Source organism: Streptopelia decaocto (assembly GCF_964273445.1).
Source record: "Streptopelia decaocto genome assembly, chromosome: 17".
NCBI lineage: Eukaryota > Metazoa > Chordata > Aves > Columbiformes > Columbidae > Streptopelia > Streptopelia decaocto.
The window spans coordinates 8,740,089-8,764,510 of record NC_138672.1 but is presented as its reverse complement, the minus strand read 5'-3'; the positions used below and the strand labels follow the sequence as shown (position 1 = coordinate 8,764,510).

The following is a 24,422-nucleotide window of genomic DNA, read 5'->3' as shown; positions in this document are numbered from 1 at the left end:
TGTAGAACTCCCTTGCACCAGCCTGAGGCTCTGGTCCTTCCCATTTAGGAAGAAATCCCTCGCAGAAGGGGCGGCAGATGGGAGCAGCTCAGGTTTCACGAGTGTCACAAACTCCAACTGCTTTTTAAAACACTGAAGTGTGATCGCTGGACTCAAGGAAACAAGAGGAGATGGGCATGCTGGCGTTGGGAGGATGGTGTTCTGCTGGTAAGGGATGAGCCGCCTCCTTTAATCTCCTGTGGGTGCTTGCACAGGCAATGAAACCTCCTTGCAGATCTACCAGACACAATCTGCTTGGATGGGAACAGCTTCTTGGGACAGAGGGCAGCAAGGGGGACATTTCCACCCTGCCTGCTTCTCACCACACTTTGTTCCCAGGGGTGGTGTTTGACCCCAAGAAATCAGAATGGAAGCAGGGAAGACAGACAGTAAATCATGCCAGATCCTCTCTGCTCTGTCACACGTGGGTTTGAGGCTACGATGCTGCTTTACAAAATGATCCGAGTAAAACCGACCCATCCCTGACCCTCCGTATTCTCAGTGACGGTACCGTGGAGATGAACGTCTGGCTTCAGTTGCTAGGACAAGGCACCCAGATTCTGAAATATGTTCATAAATAAATAAATCTTTATGCTCATTGCTGTAAGAATTGCAGCCTACCTAGCTCTTCCCATTAAATAATTCAGAGGAGAGAGCAGCCAGCCAGCACATCGAGCGGCACCTTCTCCCTGCAGAGAGATGGGGATGCGGCATGGGATGGATCGTGGGGCAACCCAAGTGACCGTTGAGAGCAAGGGGGGAGGTTTTTGCATTAGGTGCCTCGTGAAATATTAATTGATTATCGCCCTGTGTGATGTAGTCTGGCTGTAGGCTGCTCCTGCCTTTCCTTGAAGAGTGCATTGCATTTGCAGGGCGCTGAGTGCTGCGCGTGTGCGAGCTCTCCAACCCAGAAAGTACCCTCAGTGTTTTGTAAGATCAAGGGGGTACTTTGCGTCGCTTCTCAAGAACGATCATCCGCTGTAAGTTTTGTCCTCAAGAGGAGAAGCTCACTCTAAACTCCGTAACAAATTGCTGGGTCTTTCCTTCTCTTTTAGGTGCTAAAGCATCAGATCGATCCTACTTTCATTCTCTTCTTTGATCTCGGGAAGCGATGCTGTTGAGTGCTGTGGGGTTTGGCTGTGAAGAAGTCTACTCTGGGAGCTTTATTACATCTAAGAGCCTGTTCCAGTGATGTTTGATGTTGCTAGAGCTTTTGCTCTTCATCTAAGCGGGATCCGGTGCGGGCTGGGAGGATGAATGCTCAGCAGGTTGTTTTTCATGACGGTGGAGTGAAAAACAAAGTCTAGCACTTAACTAATGATATTAAATAAGAGACATTTTCAAATGAATTTAAATGGACTGGCATATTTGCAAACCAATTGGGTTTCAATGGACTCAAAATACTTATGACTGTTGAGCATTCCCAGCACTAACATTTAATATTGTGTATGAAGAGGCAACGCACCTGGAGATCTGTGAGAATTTCTTAGGGAATCATCAGCTTCTAGTCCCATTTACTTCCAGTGTTCTTCCGAGAGGAGCCAGCAACACTGGGAATAACCCATGGGGCAAGGGCTGGGGGGCAGTTCACCCACAGCTCCTGCCAGCTCCACCCTGACCCTGCTGAGAGTCTGGGTAGAAAAGTGTTTAATATGTTTTTCTATAGCTGGCTGCTGGAGGTTCATCCACATCCCCAGTCCGGGGGCTGGTACCCAGTTTTGGAGAAGGGGAAGTGGCAGCTCTGCTCCCGCAGCAGTGACATGGGGACACGGGGAGCATCTCTTGTGGCATGGGCACCTTAGGAAAGAGACATGAACAGGGGGCAAACCCAAGGCTTTCTCCAAAAAGCCATCCTTCAGCTCCAGGTTTCGGATGGTCCATTTACTAATCCTCTCCTCGGCGTGACTTTCCTTTTAATTGCGTTCTGCGCATCCTTATTTAGCCATTATCCACCATTGCAGAGACACAGGTTATTAATTCCTCCCCTGCCCTGACTTTCACTCCGGTGCTTTGCCCACGGTCAAGGTGAAGCTGGAAGGGCTGACGGAGCTGCCGTCTCCATGAAACTCTCATTAGAAAATATTCTTCTCACTTTGCTGTCTCCTTGTCTTACATGAGGGGGTTTGTCACAGGAACTGATTACACCTCGAGCCCAGATTTATGGTTGGAAATATGTGCTTGTGATTTTAATATTCTTCATGCTCTTTTACTTCTTTCTTTTTGGCGTGGTGAGTACTGGAGAAGGAAATAATCAGTGATTGAAAGCAGAAGATGCATGTAAAAGATAGGAGGTCATACTTTGTGGTGTGGATTTTAAAAATGATTTTAACAAGTGGTGTTTAAGCAGAGGTCACCTCTGATTCCTCCTTTCTTGCTGGGGCTGTGTGGGTTGGTGTAGCCTGGCAGCGGTGGTGGCCGTGCCCTCCCACCCATCCAAAGAGGGGTCCAGGCCGGTTCCCAGCTCTGTCCTGGGGCCACCACCTGGTCGCGGTTTCATTTGAACTCACTGCAGGTTTGAGCACTATTTCCAAATGCTTGGTCTGAAGCTGCTCACCAAAGGAAGGGTGAAGTACAGCAGAGGAGGGAAGGAAAATTAATGCTAGAGACAGGATCCAAAAATAGTGCATTTGGGGGGTAACCAGGCCACGTATTAAATCTTTCAGGAGGGGCAATCTATCGTGAAACAGGGAGGGCAGGAGAGGAGAGGAGGAAATTACCCTTGGGGGCAGTTAAAAGTTGATGTGTATCCAGTTTTGCTCACCCGCAGCATCAGCATCTGGCCCCGCGCGGCTCTCAGCACCAGGACCCCCATCTGCCATCACTGCAGTGCCCACGGGGACGATCCAAACTGCTGCTGCCCCTGTCCCTGTGCTCTGGTGGGGACAAGGTTTGCTGTGACCACAGGGACCCCAGCCCGGCATGGCCGGAGTCGCAAGGTGCATCCAGCCCCAGAGCCATGGCCCGTCATGGCCCCGTGCCAGAAATAATACATTGGCTTTAATTAAAGCAGTATTTTTCATCTCCTTCATACATTATTTGGTTATTGCTTCAGAATGAGCCAAGGAATTCTTGCTTTCACCCCCCACTCCCTCCCTTTCTTTTTTAATCTGCTTTCTCCTCACTTCCTTTTGCCCTTTTGGTGTCCTTTCCCTCATCCCCGGGGTTTTAACTTTTTTTTTTTTCCAACTATCACAAAATTGTTAAGATGAGGAAGCCCAGGTTTTGTGAGGACTCATTCATTCTGGTGGGATCAGCTGCTTGCAGCAGTGGGAGATGCTGGTGGGAAGCAGCTCGGGGTGCCCCAGCCGGGCAGGACAGGAGCTCACAAGTAGAAAAGCTCCATCATGGGTGAAGAAAAGGTGTTGCTATGTCTCAACAAGTCCAGCACTGGGCTTGAATTAGATTTCTCCTGAATTTGTGCAGCACTAGCACAGCAGGGAGCGGTGGCTCAGACACAGGGTCTCAGTGATGCTGTAGATGATGCAGCTCCTCACTCTGGTGCTCAGATGCTGCCCTGCGGTCCACCAGCCTCACCACCTGGTTTCTCATCCTGCCGCGCCAGCGCTGCCCGCGGGAAGCAGCCCAGACAATGTCCTCCTGGGAGCCAGTGCCTCAATAGGAAAAAATGTATTTGCAATGAATATTTTGTTCCGAAACGCCCTCTGCTCAACAGGATGCTCGGGGCTGGGCTGAGATCAGCTGGGGCTGCAGGGGACCTGCTGTAAGGGCTGAGACACACCAATAACCCTGTAATTCCTCTCCTTCCCCAGGCCCTTCCCATCGGAGGAGACCACGGAAAATGATGACGATGTGTATCGGAGCTTGGAGGAGCTGGCGGAGTAAGTGGCTTTGCCTTCTCATGTGGAGGAGTCACAAAAAGGGAAAAGTTGCAATGTAGTTCCAGCAAAGTCGGATAAAATTTGACAGCAGGGTTTGGAGAGCTGGGCCGGCTGCTTTGATCATCTTGCCAGGAGGTTTTTGTGCTCTTATAGTAGTCCATCTTTTCCCAGGTAGAGTCCTGGGTGACCTCGCTTTTAATTGGGTTGAGTTTACGAGTGGCTCGGTGGACGGTGAGGGGACCAAACCCACGGGGAGCCCCTCCGCCTGCTAAATCCCATCGTTAGCTGCAAAACCCCAGGGCAGAATTCCTCCTCGGAGCCAAGCGAAGCAGAACCACTCACTGGGACTGGGGTACCCATTGCTAACTCAGCACCGGACCCCCCCATGGCATTTTTGGGCTGCGTGGCTGCTGGAACATGGTTCTGCATCCACCTTGGGTGGTTTTGGAGCATCCAGCCAGCCCCTCGCTTTGGGGATGTGGGGTGATGCTGCGTGTTTTCTGTGTTTATATTTATCTGGGTCTCTGGTGTGTGTGTTTTGCTGCCCATGGTGATGATATAACAGGCTTTAAAGCAACTTTGAACTACAACATATACGGTGAAACGCGGGTGCTGTTGGAATTCAATGGCAGCGTTCCCGTCAGCTTCGGCAGGGTTTTACTTATGAAGTGCAGTCTGGTTTGTATGGAGGGAAGGTCTGTATGGGTGGATATGTGGCTTTATGCAGTTAAATATTATTGTTCCACAACATAAATAATAAGGCTCCTTAATCCAATGAGTTCCTTATGGCTTCAGTTATTACAAAAGTAAATCATAAATTACTAGTCAAGGGAAACGGAGTACCCTGGAATCCCCCGCTCGCGGTTTGCTCCCAGCAGCTACAGTTTAATAAATTTTTAACTTACAAAGGGTTCCTTTCAAGAATAACATTTTTTCTCCTCTTCCCCTAAAGTTCTCAAAATCCCTTTAATATTGGGTTTTAAAATTCCTGATTCTCACACGTAGGCGTGCTTTTAATTGGAGCAAGGTTTGTGTGTGAACTCTCCCCCAAGCGCTGGTGGGGATGGCAGCGTTCCAGCAGCCCTCTCCTAGAAATCGGGGGTTTTGATGCTCTCAGAGTGGGTTATTTGGTGTTGAACGTGGGTTCCCAGCTTGAACTGCTCCACAGGGTGTCCAGGTAGAACTTTCCCAAACTGTTCCTGGGACCTTTGCTCCTGGCTGTGAGTTGGTCCCTTGCTGAGAGGGGCTGAGATGCCCAAGACCTGTGCTCAGGTGACTTAGAGGTTTATTTCCTACTCATCGCCCTGCTCTGTCGCAGATTTTCTCCTACTTTTAGCTTTACTTTTTTCCACCCATTCTGTGTAAAATCCTTTTCATTAGTCAAGACCACTGGGGAGAGGCATATGTAAATCAGCATGGGGGTATTGCACAAATTCCTTCATCCAGATGTGCACTCCATACAGGCAGGTTGTGCGCAGAAACACAGCCTACGAAACAGAGATGTAATTCACCCGTAACTGTAAAACTCTCTGAAATGCCCCAGAGAGCCCCTTAGCATGAGTGTTGCTGCTCCCACCGCCTGGGGACACGTCAGCAATAGTCCCCCCTTTTCCCTTTGACAAGGAGCATCTCTCCGTGCTTCACAAGGAAACTTTCATTGGAAACTTGCTGGTCACAATGGTGCGTACTGGGCACCGATGCTGGGCGCTGGCAAACCACGGGGCCGCATGAGAAAGCTCTTTCTTAACTGCTGCCGATCTCCAAGCAGCTGAACAAGGGCATCATTCATGCGCTGGGGGTGATTCAGTCCATCCAGCATCTTTGCATTTCATATTGCTGATGATCCAGCAGCCTTGGGAGGATCCGAGTGCATCTAAAATGCTTTATGGGACGCAAAGAGATTATTTTCTCAGTGAGCAGTGAAGTGACCCAACGTGTGGAAGGAACCGCTACCGAACAGCACAACAATCCTTCCTTTTCCAAAAGAGACCCCTCCATGTCTGGGGTAAAACACTCAGGATAAATATTGAGCTAGTTCTAGAAAGACATTTTAAGGGCTGGTAAAGTGGGGTGTGTGTGTGTTTGGTTTGGTTTTGTGTGGTGGTTTTTGTATGTTGTGGTTTGGGTTTGGTTTGTTTTTTTTGTGTTTTGTTTGGGGTTTGGTTTGTTTTGTTTAAGAATTTCAAAGCGCTCTATATCAACCTTAATACTTAAATGGAGCAGCTTGGCGTCCCCCATTTAAGATACTGGGTGAGTTCCTGGTCTGCAAAGCATTAAAAATACAAACATATTTGTGACCGAGGAGCAGATTTGGGAAGCAGAAGGAACCAGGCTTTGTCCTCGGTGTCCCCACAATGCTCTAAAGAGCGAGGACTGGGGCTGGGAGCGGATCCGTGGCATCGCCACGAGGGCCGTTTACGTGCGCTGCAGAACCGAGCTGTCTGCCCGCGAGTGCGGGGTGTTGGTGTGGATAACGGATCTTCATGCCTTGATGAACCCATTGTGCTTTCACCTTTGGGGGATCGCAGAGATGATGCCGGGCTGCACGCCGGGTCAGCCAGCCAGCAGATCAAGGCAGATAATTGCCTGGAAACAGCTATTTATTTAAAAGAGAAAAGAAAAAAAAGGCAGAACCTGAAGAGCAAGCGGTGATGGAAAGGAGAAAGGAAACTAAAAGGGTATCAGGGGAGCTAGAAAGTTCTCAAATTCCCCGTCCTCAGCCCGCCGGCCCCGCGGTTTGCTTTGCCGTCGGCCAGATGGCAGCTTGCAGAGAGCCCGGGCAGATGGCGAGGGGCGGCCGGTTTGCAAGCGGAGCCTGATCGATACTGGGAGGAGCAGTAAAGGGACATTTGTCCTCTGCTGCCTGATTTATTTCTGTGTGCCCTAATGCCAGGCCCTCGAGCAGCAGCCGTTGTTTTGGGGCGTTTGCCCAGGAAATGAGCAGGGCTTTGCAATGGCAACATGAGGATCCATTTGCTAGAGCCTGCCCCCAAAAATCAAAGGGTCCCTTGTCCTGATGAAGCCCCTGTGGGGCTGTGGGCTGTTGCCTCCCCATGGACACGGCTGCTGGGCACTGGCAACACAGGCAATTATCCACCTCACTGCTGAGCATCTTCCCCACCAAACTGCTTTTCCATCCTTCCTGATGGCTGTTTGAGCTCCCCAAACCATCCTGGTGCTCCTGAAGTTACACTTAACATTTAACCCAAATTTTTCTGCTGCCACTTAAGCTCTCTCTCGTTATTTTGTCTCATTAAACTTATGAGAGCGGTTAATCCTGGTCTTCTTTACAGCACCAAAACCTCCTTTATCACGAGCCTTCTCCACTTCATGGCACGGTACCTCTGCACTGGCATGAAGCCCGTCAAGCTCAGCTGGATTACACGTAGGACAGATTTTTGGGTTATTTGGTAGCTATTTGAAGAATTCGGAGTCAGGCAGGAGTTCTGTGAGTGGTTTGACATGAAACATTTAATTGGCATAACTTCTACGTCCTTTTCTCCTTTAAAAGTGAATTGCTTTGAGGGGGGACGTTCTAGTGTTGGAAAAAGGACACAGAAAGTGTTTTAAGTGAAGCAGCTCCCCACCAAATCCTGCGCTGGAGCCGGTGTGTACCCTGGGGGGGCTTCGTCCCACACATCGGTGTCCCCCAGCCTTCCTTCAAGCCACAGCTCACTGGGGATTTATCCCCAACAATAATATCAGAGATACTGGTGTATTCCAAAGAACTTTTCATCGTAGAGAAGGGGAGATGGAGAAGATCTCAGTTTCTCAAGTGCCACAGCTTGTTTGGCCACAGGCTCTGCCAACAACCTGTCTCCTGCCAAGAGCTCCTCGCTGAAGTTTGTCCGATGTGTTTCACTGCTGTCACCAGCGTTGCCTCCTCGGATCTTCCAAAATAGTGATGCCATCAGCAGAATTTCTCAAGTGCATTTTAAAAAAGAAATGAATAGAGGATCCAAGGTGAGATGATAAGTTAGCTGCCACTTTTCTTATTATTCTTGTGGCATTGGAAGAACCACACGTGGCAGCCCGTTAAATAAATGGCTCCATGGTACAAAGCACTCGAGCCATAGCACTTGAAAACGTGTCTTTTCTTCTTTGTCACCAGTGAAGATTATTTTATGTCCTGCTTGTGCCATCTCTAGGTTCATGTTAGTTGCTGTAAGTGTGGCTCATTCTTGGGATTTTAGTGTCCCACTTTGAATGGGGAACGTAAAACCTGAGTAGCATAGATGGCAGAAGGCCTCTCTTGCTATTTCCAGACGCGTGTCTTTGTCCAAGTACAATCTGACTAATTAAAACCCTGCAAGATCTCGCATCCAGCGGCTGCCCATCTTGCACTCCTTCACCCTGCAACCGAAGCCTGCCAGATGTGCTGCAAATAGAGGGCTCTGCTTGTCCTCGTCTGACAGAGGGCAGGAATGAGGGGGTTGGTTGGATGAACCGTCTATTTATAGCTGTAAGTGCAGAGTCAGAACGAGAAAGTGGAGGATTACTGGGGCGAATTGGAGCCTCGCAGCTGCTGGGCAGCTGTCTCAGGGACCCGGCAAATGCACTTCCAGCCGGGACCCAGTGGTGGCTCTGAGGTCTTCTGGCTCTTAACCTCGGCCACGGGGCTGGAAATTTGGGCTTGTCTTTTGGTTGTCTTATTTTAGCTCATTCTTCCTCCTCCTCCTTTTTCTTTCGCTCTTCGCGGCGGTTCTGGCGCTTTCATCAGCAGAGCAAAAGCAGCGCTGTGGTTTGGATGGGTTTGGCGTGGTGGGTTTGCCCTCACAGCCTCTCTTGGGCTCGTCCTTGGATTCCTGGGGCTGGTACAAATTCCTCAAATTCCCAGAGAAACTTTTACGGATAAAAAGGTCCTTCAGTGACCCTTGAGTCCCTCGGACCTTCCCAACTCACCCTCCTCATCCATGGTGTCATTGCAAACGTGATGTGCAGTGTTCCTTTAGTACACCAGACCAGCTGCAGACCATATCTCAGGGCTTCACAAGCCATCTGTGCCCATGCCCTGGTGTGGACACCCTCGCCCAGAGCTCATCTTCTCCCAGTGTTGGTGTCAGGTGGCTCTTGGCAGTTCTGTGGGTGAACACGCTGTGTTTGCCCTTGGTAGGTGTTTCTGTCCCTTTCCTGGTGGTCCAGAGGAGCTCTGGGTAGGGCCAGGCCCATGGGGCACCCCTGGTTTGGTCCAGGCAGCCTGTGATTTAGCAAAACCCTTTCAGCATCCCACGCGGCTGCCTGGGTCTCTCACAGTGATGTCCTGGTGTGTCCCCAGCTGTGGTCCAGAGCTCCTTGGTGGGTGAGAAAAGCCGAGCTTTTCCAAGCTAGGTCTCTTGTGCAGTACCAGGCTGGGGGTGGGTGACACTGGCCGCTGAGGTTTGGATGTGGCACTTAGTTGTGCTTGTGTGCGAGAGAGGAGGGACGGATGATGCTCGGGATACAGGACATCCCGGGGACACTTCAGGTGGTGTCTCTCCTTCTGTATGTATCCCGAAACAGTTGCTGAGCTCTGCTCTGACACCAGCATCACTGCAGCACCCGCCGTGGTCCCGTCACACCCAACCAGGCTCGTGCTCGCGACATTAACCCAACCTTAGATCTCCTAACGACTCTTGAGCTGGGGAAATGATGTATGGAGAGACAGGCAGCGATCCGAGAGGTGCGGGCGGGAAGGGGAGATTAATCAGGAACCAGGAGTTCCTCGCTCTGGATGAGGAGCGGAGCCGAGAATATAAATATTGGTACAGATAATAACAGTGACGGCGACGCTTGGGAAGGGGAAGATGGATCACCAGCTATTAGTGGGCATTATTATAGCAGCTGCAATGCATCACTCTGAAAGAATGGGATGGATACATCATGCCAGTGTATTTATTTAATTTCCCCCAACTTTTATTAAATAAATCTGTTTTTAAAAATAGAAAGAACTGCATTTAGAAAAGAAATAAAGCCCAGTTTTGCAAACAGATGTGCTCTGCTGCTGCATGCTTTATAACATAGAGATGTCGAGTGTTACAGTTTTAGCGCAGTTTTACACCTAAGTATATTTGTATGTAATTAATACCCATGTTGAAAGAGACAGCTTGTAAAATATGTGAACGCTGTTTGATATTCCAGCATTTCACAGTGTCCTGATCCCATGGGGATGACTTCAGTGGGAGCCGTTAGCAATCAGCACCTGTAGATCTAAGTGCTAAAATTATTATTGTTAATTGGTATTTATTATGGATTGAATTTTCAAAAGTGTTCTAAGACTTAGGAGCCCCTGGGGGAGGTTGTAAAGGCTCAGATGACAATTAAGTACCTGACACCATCACCTTTAAACACAAGTTGGGCGATGCCTTTAAAGCGCTTCCCCCCTTGGCGAGGCAGGGCTGGGATGTTTCTACCTACCGCATGGAGGAATCAGATGATTATTTAGTATTTTATTACTGCCTTGAATGGACATGGGCTCCTATGGCAGTTTGTGGCTGTAATGTGGGGAAAGGAGATGGTTTCTTTGGTGTGAAGGAAGCCTTTTTGTGAGAAAAAGCAAAAACAGACCAAGGGTGCATGCAATGCTTTAAACATATCAAAATCCAACCCATTAAAATAGATTCTCTCGGTATAATGTGGTTAAAGTCTCAGACACCAGAGCTGCTGTGTGTCCTGAGGAGATGCAGGAGATGAAGGGGAGGCTGTGAGCATCTTTGGGGCAGGTGGAGCTGGACCCGGTGGCTCAGATGGTCTCGCCGGGGCACTTGGCTGGTGGGTCTGTCTCGGATGGACCGATTAGCGCCGAGGAAAAGCTCCACAGGGGCAGATCTGGCAGCCCACGGTGACTGAGCATCATGGCACGGCTGGCACGGGGTTGCGAGCGGCCACTTGGCCGTGATCCCCGCTCGTGTTGAGCAGCATTTCGCCTCTGGTGAGCAGAAAGAGATGTGCAGCGGGTACCGATCCAGGAAAAAAACAAAACTTCCTAATGCAAACAGAGAACGTGGACTGAATATGTCAATATTGTGGGCTAAGAGGGTGTTTTTATTGTCATGGTTGTCCTCCCTCCTTGGCGCGAGCAGTAGTTCATTTGCCTGATCAAGTGACAGCAAACGTGTCCTCTTTATTATCGCTCAATCTCCCTCCTTCTCGTTCCAGCGAACACGATCTGGGGGAGGATATTTATGACTGCGTCCCCTGCGAAGACGAAGGCGATGATATCTATGAAGATATCATCCGAGTGGAAGTTCAGCAGCCCATGGTAACAGTTTATATGCGTGTTTTAAAGCTGTGACTGGGTGGGAGGGAAAAGGGAGAGAATTCAATTAAATAAGTATCTGCTGATGGTAGGTGATGCTGCAGGGAAGCGAATCGCTTTTCATGCTTCTGTGAAACTGGTCGGCCTCGTGAGAGGTACAAATAAGCCAAGCTGGGATGATGCTGGCCCGGAGCGGGTTCTCCGAGGAGTTTCTCAGCCCATCCTGTCATCTGAAGGAGTTTGGGGAGGAGGAAGGGAAAGGGAGAGCTAAAGAGCCCTAAAAGATAAGCTAAAAATAGTGATTTGCTGCTGAGCCAAGGCAGTGGGTGTCACTTCAGCCCGTGGCGGGGAGGGGAGTGCAGGGCTCTGCCGCTCCATCAGCCACGTGTGTTTTTGATGGGGGTGAGTGCTGATGGATCCATGTGTGGAGGATCCAGCGCTTTCCTGCGCCTGTTGCCACTCCTGCCAGGCTGTGTCTGAGCAGGCAGATGTTTACAGCAGAGCTTTCTGGGGACCCGTGTGGCTACAGGGACAAGCAGCCCACCCTGTCCATCATCTCTTAAAAGCCTTTTGATGGTGGGGAAACATGGATGTGCAGTGTTCGCAGCCTCATGGAGGGACTTGCATTAACTCCAAGGGCTCTGGTGCAAATATCACACTCCGTGGATGAGCTGGGAAGGTGCTGGTGGCCCTTACATCTCCCCAAAGGTGCTCATGGCCACCCTTGCTACCTGTGTCCCCAGCACTGAGAAGATCACTACCCTGGCTTTTGCTGATGCAGAGCTATAGGGAACCTTTCCATCAGAGCGTGACCTTCCAAATTTTCTCCCACCTTCTGATATCTACCACCCCCGGGCTTTGTGCAGACTCTGACTCTGCTGGCTGCAAACGGTGCTGACAAGGGAACATACCTCCCCATAACAAAGCAGGACCGATGGATGGGTTTGCTGATCGCACCTGGTCTGCAGCCTGAGGAGCTCCCTGTGTGCCGAAAACCCATCTGGATCATGGAGTCAGGCACAAAACATTCCCACTGATCCTGCCAAAGTGCTTGGACCTGTTTACGGACTCCAGTGGCAATGCCAAAGTCAGCAGAGCTTGTTGGCCACTGGTATTTTTACCGTGTTGCCATCAGTCGCAGAAACCATTTGGCCCAAGAACCACCCCTTGGGAAGGCTTTGGTAGGAGTTTCTTGCATAAATGGCAAAAATGAGGGAAAGCTCCCACAGTATAGGGGTCCAGAAACTGGGTAGTGCAGGATTAGGGTCACTACAATTGTCAGTTTTTCACTGTCCACCTGCACAATGTTTTAGGTTTCCTTGGACACCTTGGGCAGTGATGGATTCAATGGCTCCGACTCCCTTTCCTCCCCTTCCTTGAGCAAAAGAGTCTAGTTTTATTACAAGCACCCACGTATCTTTCTAAATATTGGATTTTTTTTTTAAGATTTGTTGCAATAGCAAGTATGTGATGCTAATTGGTTTCTTGTATTTCTGCATGCTTCAGATTAGGTATATGCAGGTAAGACACATTGATTCAAATATTGTTTTCCATCCAGCTGATAGGTTTGCACTGTGAGTTATTAGGGGGTGTCTGTTCCTGTGCATGATCATTAAAACCCAATCACTGAATGACATCCCAAGTTCAGAGACTGCAAGTGCGGCGCCTCCCCACATGTGTTTCCAGCTCCACTTTACAGCTGCAAAACCAAGAGAAGTGACTCGGGGAGTTGGGGCTTTAAGAAACACTTGTATTATCAGATTTGACCTAAAATCATGAGAACTGGTAACCCTGGCAGGGGATTTGTATAAGTCTGATGTATTATTTATGACGCACTTGGGCTCAGTTGTGAGTTTCATCTTAAGCAAAAAAAAATGGGGAAAACTCTTATTTATTCCTTAGCTGATAGTCATTGGTGATGTAGCTATAAAAAAATGCAAAAAATATAATACTTGCCATGTTGAAATGTATTGAATAGTACAGCCAGGGTTCCTTCCTAATTTTTTTAGATAAAAGTAGTTTCCTTTAACAGAAAGCAGTAGCAGTGCTCCCCTGACTTTCCAAACTCACCCTTGTTCTGAATGGGCTGAACTGGAGCTCCGCTCCATGTGAGCAGGTTGCTGGACCACTCGTAAGAGTATCTGTGCGTTATTTTTCCTTTTTCTAGAAAATGGGTATGACAGAAGATGACAAAAGAAATTGCTGTTTGCTAGAAATCCAAGAAACCGAGGCCAAATACTACAAAACACTTGAAGATATAGAAAAGGTAAGAACCGACCCATCTTTTCTATCCCATCGCCTTCCACACCATCGCTTGAGCTCACATTAATCTCACTGTATTAATTCTTGCTCCGATAGCTGGCAGATGTGATGAGGCGGGATCGATGCATTCACATGTAAAATTGGAGAGAAGGGGGATTCAGAAAACCCATACTGACAAGCACAAATGTGCAGCCTATAACTGTAAGAGCCAAACAGCGTATTTTTTATGATCACTGCTTGTTGGAAATAGGCTGAAAATCATGTTGCTGTGTCCCCCTACCCCGGGGTAACAGCTCCTTGCTCAGCCAGGCCGGTCTCACCGATAAGAGCTGTATTTGCAGATATCTTATCACTGTGATTGCTATGGAATAATTTCTTTATTCTGGGCCTTTTTCGAAAGTGCTGAAGCTGTGCTGACTTGTCATTGAAACTAATTGGATTAAAAGTCACATTTTGCTGCTCGAATTCACGGGTTTTAATTGGTTTTGATAAATTAGCGGCGTGCCTTTATTTTAAATAAAAATAAAAACGAACACCTCAGCAAGACAGTGGAGTCTGGAGGTGGTTTGTGCTCCGAGGGATGCAGCAGCAATGAAGAACAATAGTGAATATCCCTCTGCCATTTCTAATCACCCTAACGCTTCTGTTTCCTCCCCTTTTGCAATTATTTGCTTCTGCTTAAGGTTCCTGCAAAGAAGCTGTGAGCAAAACTGGCACGATGGGATAATGTTTCCTATTTTCCATGGAAATGTCCTAATGTACATGTGCTTTATGTAAATAACTCTTGTTCCTTAGAAAGAGCCACAGCTCTACTAGTTCAGTCTAAAGGATGAGTTAAATTATTGCCTTGATATCCATTAAAAAGGCTTGCAAAGGCTTAGTAAGTTCTGACGGTGTGTTATGGGTAGAGGGTCCTGTTTTGGTGCGTTGCATTGCGGTTGTTTTTTTTAGTTACGAGTCATGTAGACATTTCCATTAATATGTATTTGTTCAGAAAGGCATTTCCAATGTAATCACATCATTGGTGCGTTTTCAAGGGCAAAGTTCTAGTGAGATGATCGAAGAGCTGAAAAAAACACCTCCGAGCTCTTGCCGGCCCCAGGCGAGGACTGTGGCGAGGTGCAGAGCTCTGGGCATTGAAATCCCCCTGGGGTACATTGGGCAGGGGCTGTGCCCACCCACGGTGGGTTCTGGCACCTTCGCCGGGCTGGAAGTGCCGGGGGGACCAGGGGACGATGCTCCCATGGGGGTCCCTGGTCTTGACAAACGCGCTGTCGTTCATCTGCCTTTGCAAATGCTTAAATTCATTAAAACCTGACTTCTCCCTGCGTGGGTAAATGCAAGTGGTGAAGCGAGGTGAAGTATCTCCCTTGCACAGAGAGAAGCTTACTTATTCCTCTCTGGTATTTCAATCCCTTTTCCATTTACCTCTTGCAGAACTACATGAACCCACTGAGGCTGGTACTGACTCCCCAAGACATGGAAGCTATTTTTATCAATTTGGAGGTAATGGCGTAGACACTGTGGCTTAAATCTTTGTTCTTTTCACGGCAACTCAGCCCTCTTCCTGCTCAAGAGACGGCTTTTCAGATTTCACGTTAGATTTGTGCATTCACCTGGAGAGGTTCAGTCCTTCCTGTGCTGCGGAGCTTGAACAGGTTTAGGAGATACTCTTAACACTCAATTTTAGACTTGGGGATTATATGTGCTCTAAGCAGGAAAACAATTTTATACGGAGGATGTTCCAGGGCTCGGGCTGTATATTTTAGCTGTATTTAGAGCTGGTTTGGACACACGGTGATGAAGGGATTTATTTCTACGCTGGCTTGCGCAGGGTCTGGATCGGAGTCTGCTTGTCTCCTCCAGACCTGCAAAAGGAACTTGAATACACATGGAAATCTTGGGGCATTTATCATTCTATAACCTGACAGAATCACACCCTTGCACTCCTGGCCATTTAGGGCTGTGTCTCACTAGAATGACCTATTTTAAAAACAACTAAAAAGAATTAAAAAAAGGAAAATGACTGCCTGATTAAGTAGTGAATGTGCATTTCTTTAGGCTGTGTTTGCCCACTTGCTTTGGATGTGTTTAAAGTATTGATTGTTCCTTCATTTTAGGACCTAATTAAAGTGCACTTCAATTTCCTGAGAGCCATTGATGTCTCTATGATGTCTGGAGGAAGCAGCCTGGCAAAAGTGTTTCTGGAATTCAAAGAGAGGTAAAGGAAACCCGGTCTGCAGGCAGCTCCAGTTTTAACAGATACAGGTTAATATTTGCAGGGCCCGTCTCAGAGCTTAGAACAGAAATGCCCGGTGCAGCAAACTGATTTTGTATCCTCTGCAGCCAGATGTTCTATGGCAGCTGGAACATCACTCGGTGCTGACACACAAGCATCCAAACCCAGCTACAACTCTTCTAGGGGCAGAGGCTGGGACATCACCTGGCTAAATCTGTGCTTGTTCTTGCAAGTCTATGGAATCGTTTTGGTTGGTAAAGACCTTTAAGATGATCAAGTCCAACTGATGTCTGCACCTGAGTTTTGCTGGGCTGACAGCTTTCCATATGGGACCAACTGTTTTGCAGGCTGAACATACGGTGTGTTTACAGGGATGTATCGGAGGGGATAAAGATGGGAACACTGTGATTATGGCGAGCCAGGATGGACTAAAACCTCACTGCCTTCAGGGGTTTAATGTATTGTTTTCCTGCAAGTGGGGCTTTGAGGACTTGTGACGTGGTGGGATGACTCCTTTGCAGGGGAGACTTTGCTCTGGTTAGATCAAAGCGATTGCTCACCCTAAAAAATCGCATATTTGGCGCTGTGCTCATCCCACACCTAACACATGATGAATAAATGTAAAAGTTGCTTTTGCAAGCATCATAGATCCTGTGTTTTGGCAGCTGCAAGCAGGAGTACCCCAGAACACAAAGATAAGGTTAATAAAAGCGTTTAATATCCTTAACACTAATCAAAGGTCTGATTCATTGTGGAATCGTGCCAGGGTGCTATTTCACTGTGATTAAACCAGTGTCTAGACACAGAAATGCCATTCAGAAGTCAATAACTCCAGAAATACCATCTGCATTAATAATACACCGTAAGGTCAGATATTCCATCACTCGCAGCACCTCTTTTTTAGAAAGGGAATGTTTCCTGGATTAATTTTTTTAAAGAAAGTTTCGGCAGAAGAATGCAAATAATTTAAAAACACTCATAAAACTCATGCAGGTGATTTTGATCTCCTGATTCCTGGCTGGGCTCCGTGCACATCGGTCCTGTCCCCGGGCGGTGATCCTGAGCTGAGCCGCTGCTGCCTCTGCTTTTGGGACAGAGCTGTGCATACAGGGCTGGGACACGGGCACGAGTACAGAGGTGACATTGCTCTGTGTGGCTGTGCAGGAGCATGAAGCTCACTCTTGGGGCCAACAGCCTTTAAATGAATGTTTGCTTCTGTTCAGAGCACCGGCTGCGAGGTGGCTCCGGAGCTGCGTTCTGCTGCTTGCGGGGAATTCTGGCTTGGAAAAGACCCTGAAACTAGTCTCTTGGAGATGAAGAGCTTGGAGCAACCTGATTAAATAGGCAGGATCCTGCCCTACGGTGCTAAAGAAGATACCATGTTTTGCAGCAAGGAAATAGGGGTGCAGGAGGAGAAAGTGAGAGACAGTGTTGTCCCAGTAAAAAGACAATGTGGAGCTCCAGAGTCCCTGCTTGGTCCCTGTATATAAGACCTTCCTGCATCAAATGTGTCCCTGACAAATAACTCTCGCTTCCCAACGCATCCTCGGAGACATCCCAGCGAAATGATGTATTGCTCCTTTGCTTTGCAGATTTGTGTGTGTGTGTGTGTGTGTGTATAAGGAAGTAGTTTGTAAATCTCCTTCTCTGAAAGCCAGAGTTTGAATTTATGCTCCTGAAGCCTCTTTGAAACTCTCCAAGTGCTGGCAAGGTAGATATTATTGTGCGTGTTCCAAAGTTGTCAAGGGTAAAAGGCAGAAGAATAATCTGTATCTGCTGCTGCTTTGCCGGGGACTGCGGCTCCCATAAATCTCTCTATTCAATTCCCCGCTGGAGTCTGAGAGTCCCACGTTTATGGAGCGACACCAGGTCAGGTGCTCCCACATCATCTCCATCGAGAGACGAGGCCCCAAAATAATGGATGAGTTGCAGCGTGTGATGGAATATGTGTCTTATCAGCAGCAACGCAGTTAACGGCAAGGAAGGGGGGGAAATCCCCAACCTGTCATGCAGGATTAATGAGCAAAGTGGAGGAAAAAGGGGGAATCTGCAGCAAAACTGCTCTGGTTTTGTCAGGTGTGTTAATTTATAGCATAGGGTGTCCATACAGAGCTTCACTGCATTTCCAAAGGCTGTGACAACTTTCTTTTCTGAAGTTCCCCTGTCTTTTGATCTCTAGGTTCCCATGGCCCATCCTGCAAGGAGCAATGAGCTTTCTAAAATGTATTCTTATGTTTTAAGGGGATTTGAAGCATCTCATTCTCTGATAATGTGCGAATTACCATCACCCACATCCATTCTGGGCACGTTCTGAGAATCAGGAGTTTCTCACCTTCTTCCTTACTTGGTGAAATATCCAGAAACCCTCAGAGAGAGGGACACACATCAGATCTGGTGGTAGCAATGATTTTTTTGGGCTGTGAGCAGCTGTGACTCAGCAAATGAAGACTTTTTGGGAGATGAATACATGGGCTTGAGCGAGCTGCATTGGGAAACGCTCCCAGGAAATGGATTTTTGTTGTCGTTGGATCTTGAAGCACATCCCTGCTCTGCTTTTGCTCTTGGGAAGCGATGGATCAATAGATGAGGAGTAGAGTGATGAGCCGTCGTACCTCCCAAAACCGGCTCCTTTGGCCACTCGGCCCCTTCTGCTCGTCATGAGCTCTGGAAACTTCAAAAGATTTAAATGTTAAAAAGCCACACTGTAAAAGAGTGTTAATACTTTACTAAGCAGTTATATGGGGGAATAGCTGTTTGCCTTGTCCTTTCACTGTGTATAAGTATATATATCTTTTACATGTAACAGGTTATAACTGCTAGCAAGTGTTTCCGATTAAATTTGTGATTTCCCCCTCTGCAGGCTGCTGATTTACGGCAAGTACTGCAGCCACATGGAGTACGCCCAGAACACGCTCAACCACCTCCTTGCCAACCGGGAGGACGTCAGGCAGAAGGTGGAGGTGAGCGGGTGGGGGCACTGGGGCCGAGGGCTGCCCACCGCCCTCGTTACGGGTTTTGGGAGGACTCGGTGGAGCAGAAGGTGTGTTGGGAATGTTTGATTTAGCGTGGGATGTGGGGGTGAGTTTGGACGGCTCAGAGAGGGAGTTATCTTGTCCTGATCCCCTGCTTTGCCCCTTCATCTCTGTCCCTCCCTCCTCTAAGATAAAATAAGCCAGGTGACTTTATTTGAGTGGGACTGGCTGTGGAGTAATTCCTCTTGGACTCAAGGAAGGCACCGAGCATCCCAAGCTGGGAGCTGTGTGACTTTCCGAGGTCACACGTAGCATCAGGGACCATCAGATGCGAACCCAGGTCCCCAGGCGAATACCCGATTACTCCCCCATCTTCCTTCCCCGGTGTAAAGGCTTAGTGTTAAATAGGGGCTGATCCAGATATTAAGTAAATCAAATGAGCCCCAGAAGGGATGCATTGTTTGAGCTGATGTTTTTACCCAGCTTTAATTCCTGCTTCGGTCTTGATGCTAATGTGAATTTGCTGGGCTGTCGCTACACGTTACCTCGTTTGTTTGCAAACACTCTTTGATTTCCCATGCAAAAGTAGCAACCCAATTCAGGGATAAAACTGCATTTAATAATTTTTTAAAACCTGTTCCCCGGATTTGGCATCAAGCCATCGTGATTTGAAATGGGTCTGGGCGAAGGTAACAGCCGCAGAAGTTCTTGTGATCGCATTAGCTCATCTTAATGACTTCATGCTTATCAGCAGAGCCCCAGCAGCTGCCTGCGTGCTCGCTCCCGGCCCCTCGCAAATAAAACGCATTAGTTCAAACCATCCAGGAGGTGAGTTAAGCTAATGCGTTTCATTTGACATTTCCCAAGGTCTGAGAGCATTCGTGGGCTCTCCCTTAATTGAGCAGGATCTCATTAAGCTGGAGGAGCTCAGTTGCATGAGAATGCCTGTATTTTAGGGTCCAGCCCCTGTGTTTTATTCCTCGATAACCTCTGCCCTGGCACTGACTGGGTGTGTGCAGGGGGCACGAGCCATTTGTCATCAGAACTGGGTTTACAGAAGCAAAACATAACAGTCACAGGACTTTGGAAGCTTTTTCTGGGGGAGAACAGTTGTTTTCCCCCAGCTGCTTCACCCCTGATGTATTGATTCCTTTAACAGGAGTGCACGCTAAAGGTTCAGGACGGGAAATTTAAATTGCAAGACCTGCTGGTGGTTCCAATGCAAAGAGTTTTGAAATATCATCTCCTGTTAAAAGTAAGTGTTTCAGCATTGGCACTTCCCTCCAGCTGCCATCCGCGCTGTAGCATCTTTGGGCTGTTACAGTAGAGAGTGAATCATTGCCAAATGCAGGCTGAGGGTTGGTTTTTTTTATTCCCCTTCAAATGAAATAATTACTAGAGCTACTTAACGCGACATAATATTTGTGCTGTCTCTTAAAGTACGGTGACCTAGGGTAATTCTGCACTTGTTAGCCACAAGAGGCAGTTAATGAATATAAAATAAGCTTGCATATAATCTGATTATGTGTGAAATTCCTTCCGTCAACTCCATGTAACAGACCCTCTCGAGCACCAGCCGCTTGACGTGTTCCCCTTCCTATGGCTGCAGCTGCGGTTGCCCATCCCGGCACTGCTCCCCGGTGCAGGCAGAGTGTGGGCAGCTTTCCTATCACACCCAAGCTCTTCATTCTTATTTTTGCTGTGTTTCAGGAGCTGCTGAGCCATTCATCAGATCGACCAGAGAAGCAGCAGCTGAAGGAGGCTCTGGAGGCGATGCAGGTACGGGCTGCATTGGGCTCGGGGTGCAACAGCGTGCGGGACCCCCTGGCTTCTGTAAAACAAAATCTTCAATAGCAAAACCACCCAAGAGCCCGAGGGAAGGCAGTGTCTCCTCCTTTAGGACACACGAGTGTGTATTGATTGCCATTCAATGCGATTGCTTCGCAGCAGATCTGTAGGCATCGCTGTTATCTTCCTCCTTACGCAGCTGAGGAAGCCGGTGTTTGTTGACAAGTTATGACTTTTCACTAATTATGATGGTGTGTGAAGAGGCTGTGCCAGATTTGGCTCTTGGTTTTGCTAGGAGGGATCTGGAGGAGCTCCAGCCGTATCAGCAAGTCGGGGAGCGTTGCAGAAATGGGAGCAGTGCCTGTGTGCTGTTAGCCAGGCGCTGGTTGGGAATCCTTTTATCCAATTATCTTTAATTTATTAAGGGGAAAATGCTCTTTCCACAAATGAAGACTTCTGGTGTCAAAATTTTGCTTTGTTTAAAGTTTTTTTTTGAGCTTTCAGCCGAAACCCCCAAGGTCTCAGCAGCAAGAAATAAAACCATCCAAATGTTTTCTGACTTGGATACATCCTCACACGCTCACACTGTGGGATCATTAACTCCAGGTTTTCTCTCTGGAGAGCATTGGAGGATTCATCCCATCTTCAGCCCTGTGTTCTCCGGTCACTTTGTTTTCTACCTCTGAGCCGCAGCTTTTGTAACGACGCTGCATTTCCCAGCAATTACATAAGTTGTGTGACCTTTGCAGCCGTCATCCCCGCAAGCCCGGGAATCCAGAGCTGATATGTAGGTCGCTTCAAAATTAAGGTTGTTTGAAGGACGTTGCGTTTGCAGCCCGTTGCTGCACAACACGTGGCCATGGCCTCAAATGAACAATAAACATGGGGACAGTCATTAAGCGCTGCTTATGGCCTCATAATGTGGCACTCACCAATACCACTGCTAATAAATAAATGTATAGAGGCTCCAGCTCCACTGCAGACTCAACATTTTTTGGAAGAGGGTGCCAATAGCCATCAGTGAGGTTTCTCTGCTCCATCAGCAGCAGAGCGCAGGTGCCGTTCAGACCACGCCGGGCAGGGGCAGAGGAAGCTGTGTGGTTTGGTTTTAATTGATCTGTAAACCAAGGCTTAACTTACAAGCAATGTTTTCCATTGCAAGTCCAGCCTTTCTGTCTGCCGTGCTGGGGGGCGACAGATGTTGCTGCCGTCTGGGGGATGAATTTCTACAGCCAGAGCTACATTTCCCAAAGCAATTCACCTCCCCTTTGTTTTGCACGGGTAGTTGTGTGCACAAAGCAGGGGCAGGATTTGCACCAAAGATTTGCACACGGGGTATTTGGTGCAGGTACCAATCGTCCTGCTGAGTGCGCAGAACCAACCCCTGGCTTATGGTGTGGGCTGAAGCAAGTTCCCAGTTAAATCCCACAGCCCCAGTTTGCATGTTGCTGCCACTCTTTCAAGTCACGGTCGATCCTGGGATTGTGTTTCACCTTTGTATAGGAGACGGTTTCGTCAGCAGGAGGGAGGAAAAGCTCAAGCATTGATGGGAGATGCCACTTCTTAAGGCTTTTGGTTTTGTCATTCTCCATAACCATCCCTGCCGCTGTCCCGGTGGGGTATTTTGTGATGTTATAAGTATTGTCACGTAGATTTGTGATTATCATCTGCGATTAACCCTTCTTGTGTTGGGAAGCTGAGGAAGGTCTGACCTAGAGGGGATGTCTTAAAAAAATCCCGTGATCAGATTTAATCCAAGTTGACAAGAGCGGTTGTTGAGGACAAGGAGGCAGGGAACAGATAAGAAGCAAACGGGCGCAGAAAATGCACTCTGAAGGGTGTAAGAAGTGGTTTTAGTGGGAGGGATAAGGTTCTTTTAGGGGTCAAAATTTGGGTGAGTAGTTTTTCAGGGCAGAACAAGCTCCGTGGAGTATCTCCTTATTTGACAACACAGCCTTTGTGTGTGGGAGGTGCTGGGGGCCCAGGGGCGCTGGAGATGGGGATGCTGTCGGGAAGGATGGAGCAGGAGCATCCCAGCGCTCGTGACCCCGAGCACCCCATGCAGACGAGCTGGAAGCAACCAGGGCAGAGCCAGGTCAAGTGCTGTTCACAGCCAACGTGCAGCCGGGTGTCCAGAACAGTTATTTCACAGATGTGGATGATTTGACAGCAGAGACTGACTCGCAGCTTTTGTATCATGGGGAGGAAGGGAATTACGGTGATGAAAGCTGGGGGAAGGATGCTGCTGGGGCAGGGGGTGCCTGGCTGCTCACCCGGGCTCTCACCAGGTAAAAGCCAAGGGTCGGGTTTGCTTTGCTGCACTGGATTCATGCATTGCCCTCTTCTGGGAAACAGTAAAAATTGCAGAGCCTGCCGGGTTCAGCAATACAAACACAAACCCTGCGCTCACGGTGCTGGGGCTGCTGCTTGAGTCCTGGTCTGACTCCTCAGGAAAGAGAGTTTGGCTTTGGGGAACTGGGGTTGTGTGTTTGCTGCTTCGGGAAGGCTTCATTTGGAAAATAAAAACCAATATTCACTTTTCTTTTAAGGACTTGGCCATGTACATAAATGAAGTAAAGAGGGACAAAGAGACTTTAAAGAAAATAAGTGAATTTCAGAGCTCTATAGAAAATCTGGTGAGTTGGAAAATCCTCTTGCTCCCAACTTTAATTTGATTATTATTAACATGTTTGCTTTTTCTGTGCAATTGCCCAAGAAAGGTCCCTGTGTGTTCAGACACTCCCTCCTCATTGACAGTGTTTTTGCTGATGCTCTAGATGTGGTTGCTATATTAGAAAACTGATTTGGCTGTGAATGGAGGGCGACTTCTCCTGGTGTTGTTACACTGAAAATGCTGCTCTAATTTTTTCTCATGTTATTCGTGTGAGAGGGGGCAAGAATTCCCTAAATCAGCTATCCGTCTGCTATTTAAAATTGGATTTTCTTTTGCTGTTAAGTGGACAGAGATTAACTGAAAATGCAATGATGCCCATTTGGAGGAGAAGGGCACATATAATATGCACCTAATCCCCAAAACCTCAAGCAGATATTTTAAGGGGAATCTCATCCTCCGAACTCCGGAGATAGCAAACACTTGGTCATTAATGTGCATCAACCCAACGCGTACAACCCATCACTCACTTTAACCCATTAATTCAATATTGGGTGGCAGAGCTTCAAGCTAACGAGGTTTTTCCCAGCTTTGCCGGGGGGTGGGAGGGCTGGTCAGCTGCGGGCACAGCTGCTCTGTGGTCACGCTTTCCCACAGGCTAATGCAATTTGGGGGCTGACACCTGAGATGCTTCAAAAGGGCTGATGGAGGGGGGCGCTGGGCTTGAGGACTTTGAGCCTTGAGTTCATTTGAAAACAATGAACTTCTAATTGATGGTTATTTAACAGATGGAGACAAACTCCTTAATTTTTAAGAGGAAACCTGCAAAAATTCTCTGGTGGGATATGGGCCGTTGCGGCTCACAGGTTTTGATTGAAGCAGCCGTGATAATCCTGATCTGCGTGAACAACCAGATATCGTGCTCCATAAAAACAAGGATGTAAATGGGGGCATGAGGCAGGCAGTTCTCCTCCTTGCAGCAGCCAGAGAGCAATTCTGACATGCGGGAGATGGGGTGTTAGCAAAGCAGTCACTCCTGTCTGCAGGTCAATCCCACACACATTCTGCTCCGTGTTTCCTTTCCTTGCGCCGGGCGGGACGTTGCGGAGTGATTGGTGTTATGTATACAGAGCCCACATGGCACAGCCAGGAAATAAATCCCGACTGTACACACAGCTGTGGGAAACGTTTATTTTCCTGATCAGCAGTGATGCTGCGTGGTACTTTTTTTTCCTGTAAGAACCATGCAAGGGGACTGATTCCTGTGGCTTGGCAGCTGTGCTGCACTGAGCAATGTTTGCAAGGGCTTTTGAGCTGGAAGGTGAACTAAACAAACTTTTGGGTTCGGTTCCAGCTTCCCCAAAATCTCCAGTCTTGGTTCAGAATGGGAACCAAAGTTATAAGAGCCCTGGTTCTGGTTTTGCAGAAACTCCTGGAA

The 24,422-nt window shown here is 48.2% G+C and overlaps 1 protein-coding gene across 2 annotated transcripts in view; it reads left to right on the top strand.

Moving 5' to 3' along the window:
* VAV2 (vav guanine nucleotide exchange factor 2) overlaps positions 1-24,422 on the top strand; it is a 116,874-nt gene that overhangs the window by 78,653 nt on the left and 13,799 nt on the right. For both annotated transcript variants that reach the window (XM_082067508.1, XM_082067509.1), the window contains exons 4-12: positions 3,810-3,878; positions 11,013-11,115; positions 13,280-13,378; positions 14,812-14,880; positions 15,495-15,595; positions 18,474-18,573; positions 19,745-19,840; positions 20,296-20,364; positions 22,923-23,009. In XM_082067508.1, the coding sequence (XP_081923634.1) occupies positions 3,810-3,878; positions 11,013-11,115; positions 13,280-13,378; positions 14,812-14,880; positions 15,495-15,595; positions 18,474-18,573; positions 19,745-19,840; positions 20,296-20,364; positions 22,923-23,009 (793 nt within the window). The remainder of the gene's footprint in view (positions 1-3,809; positions 3,879-11,012; positions 11,116-13,279; positions 13,379-14,811; positions 14,881-15,494; positions 15,596-18,473; positions 18,574-19,744; positions 19,841-20,295; positions 20,365-22,922; positions 23,010-24,422) is intronic.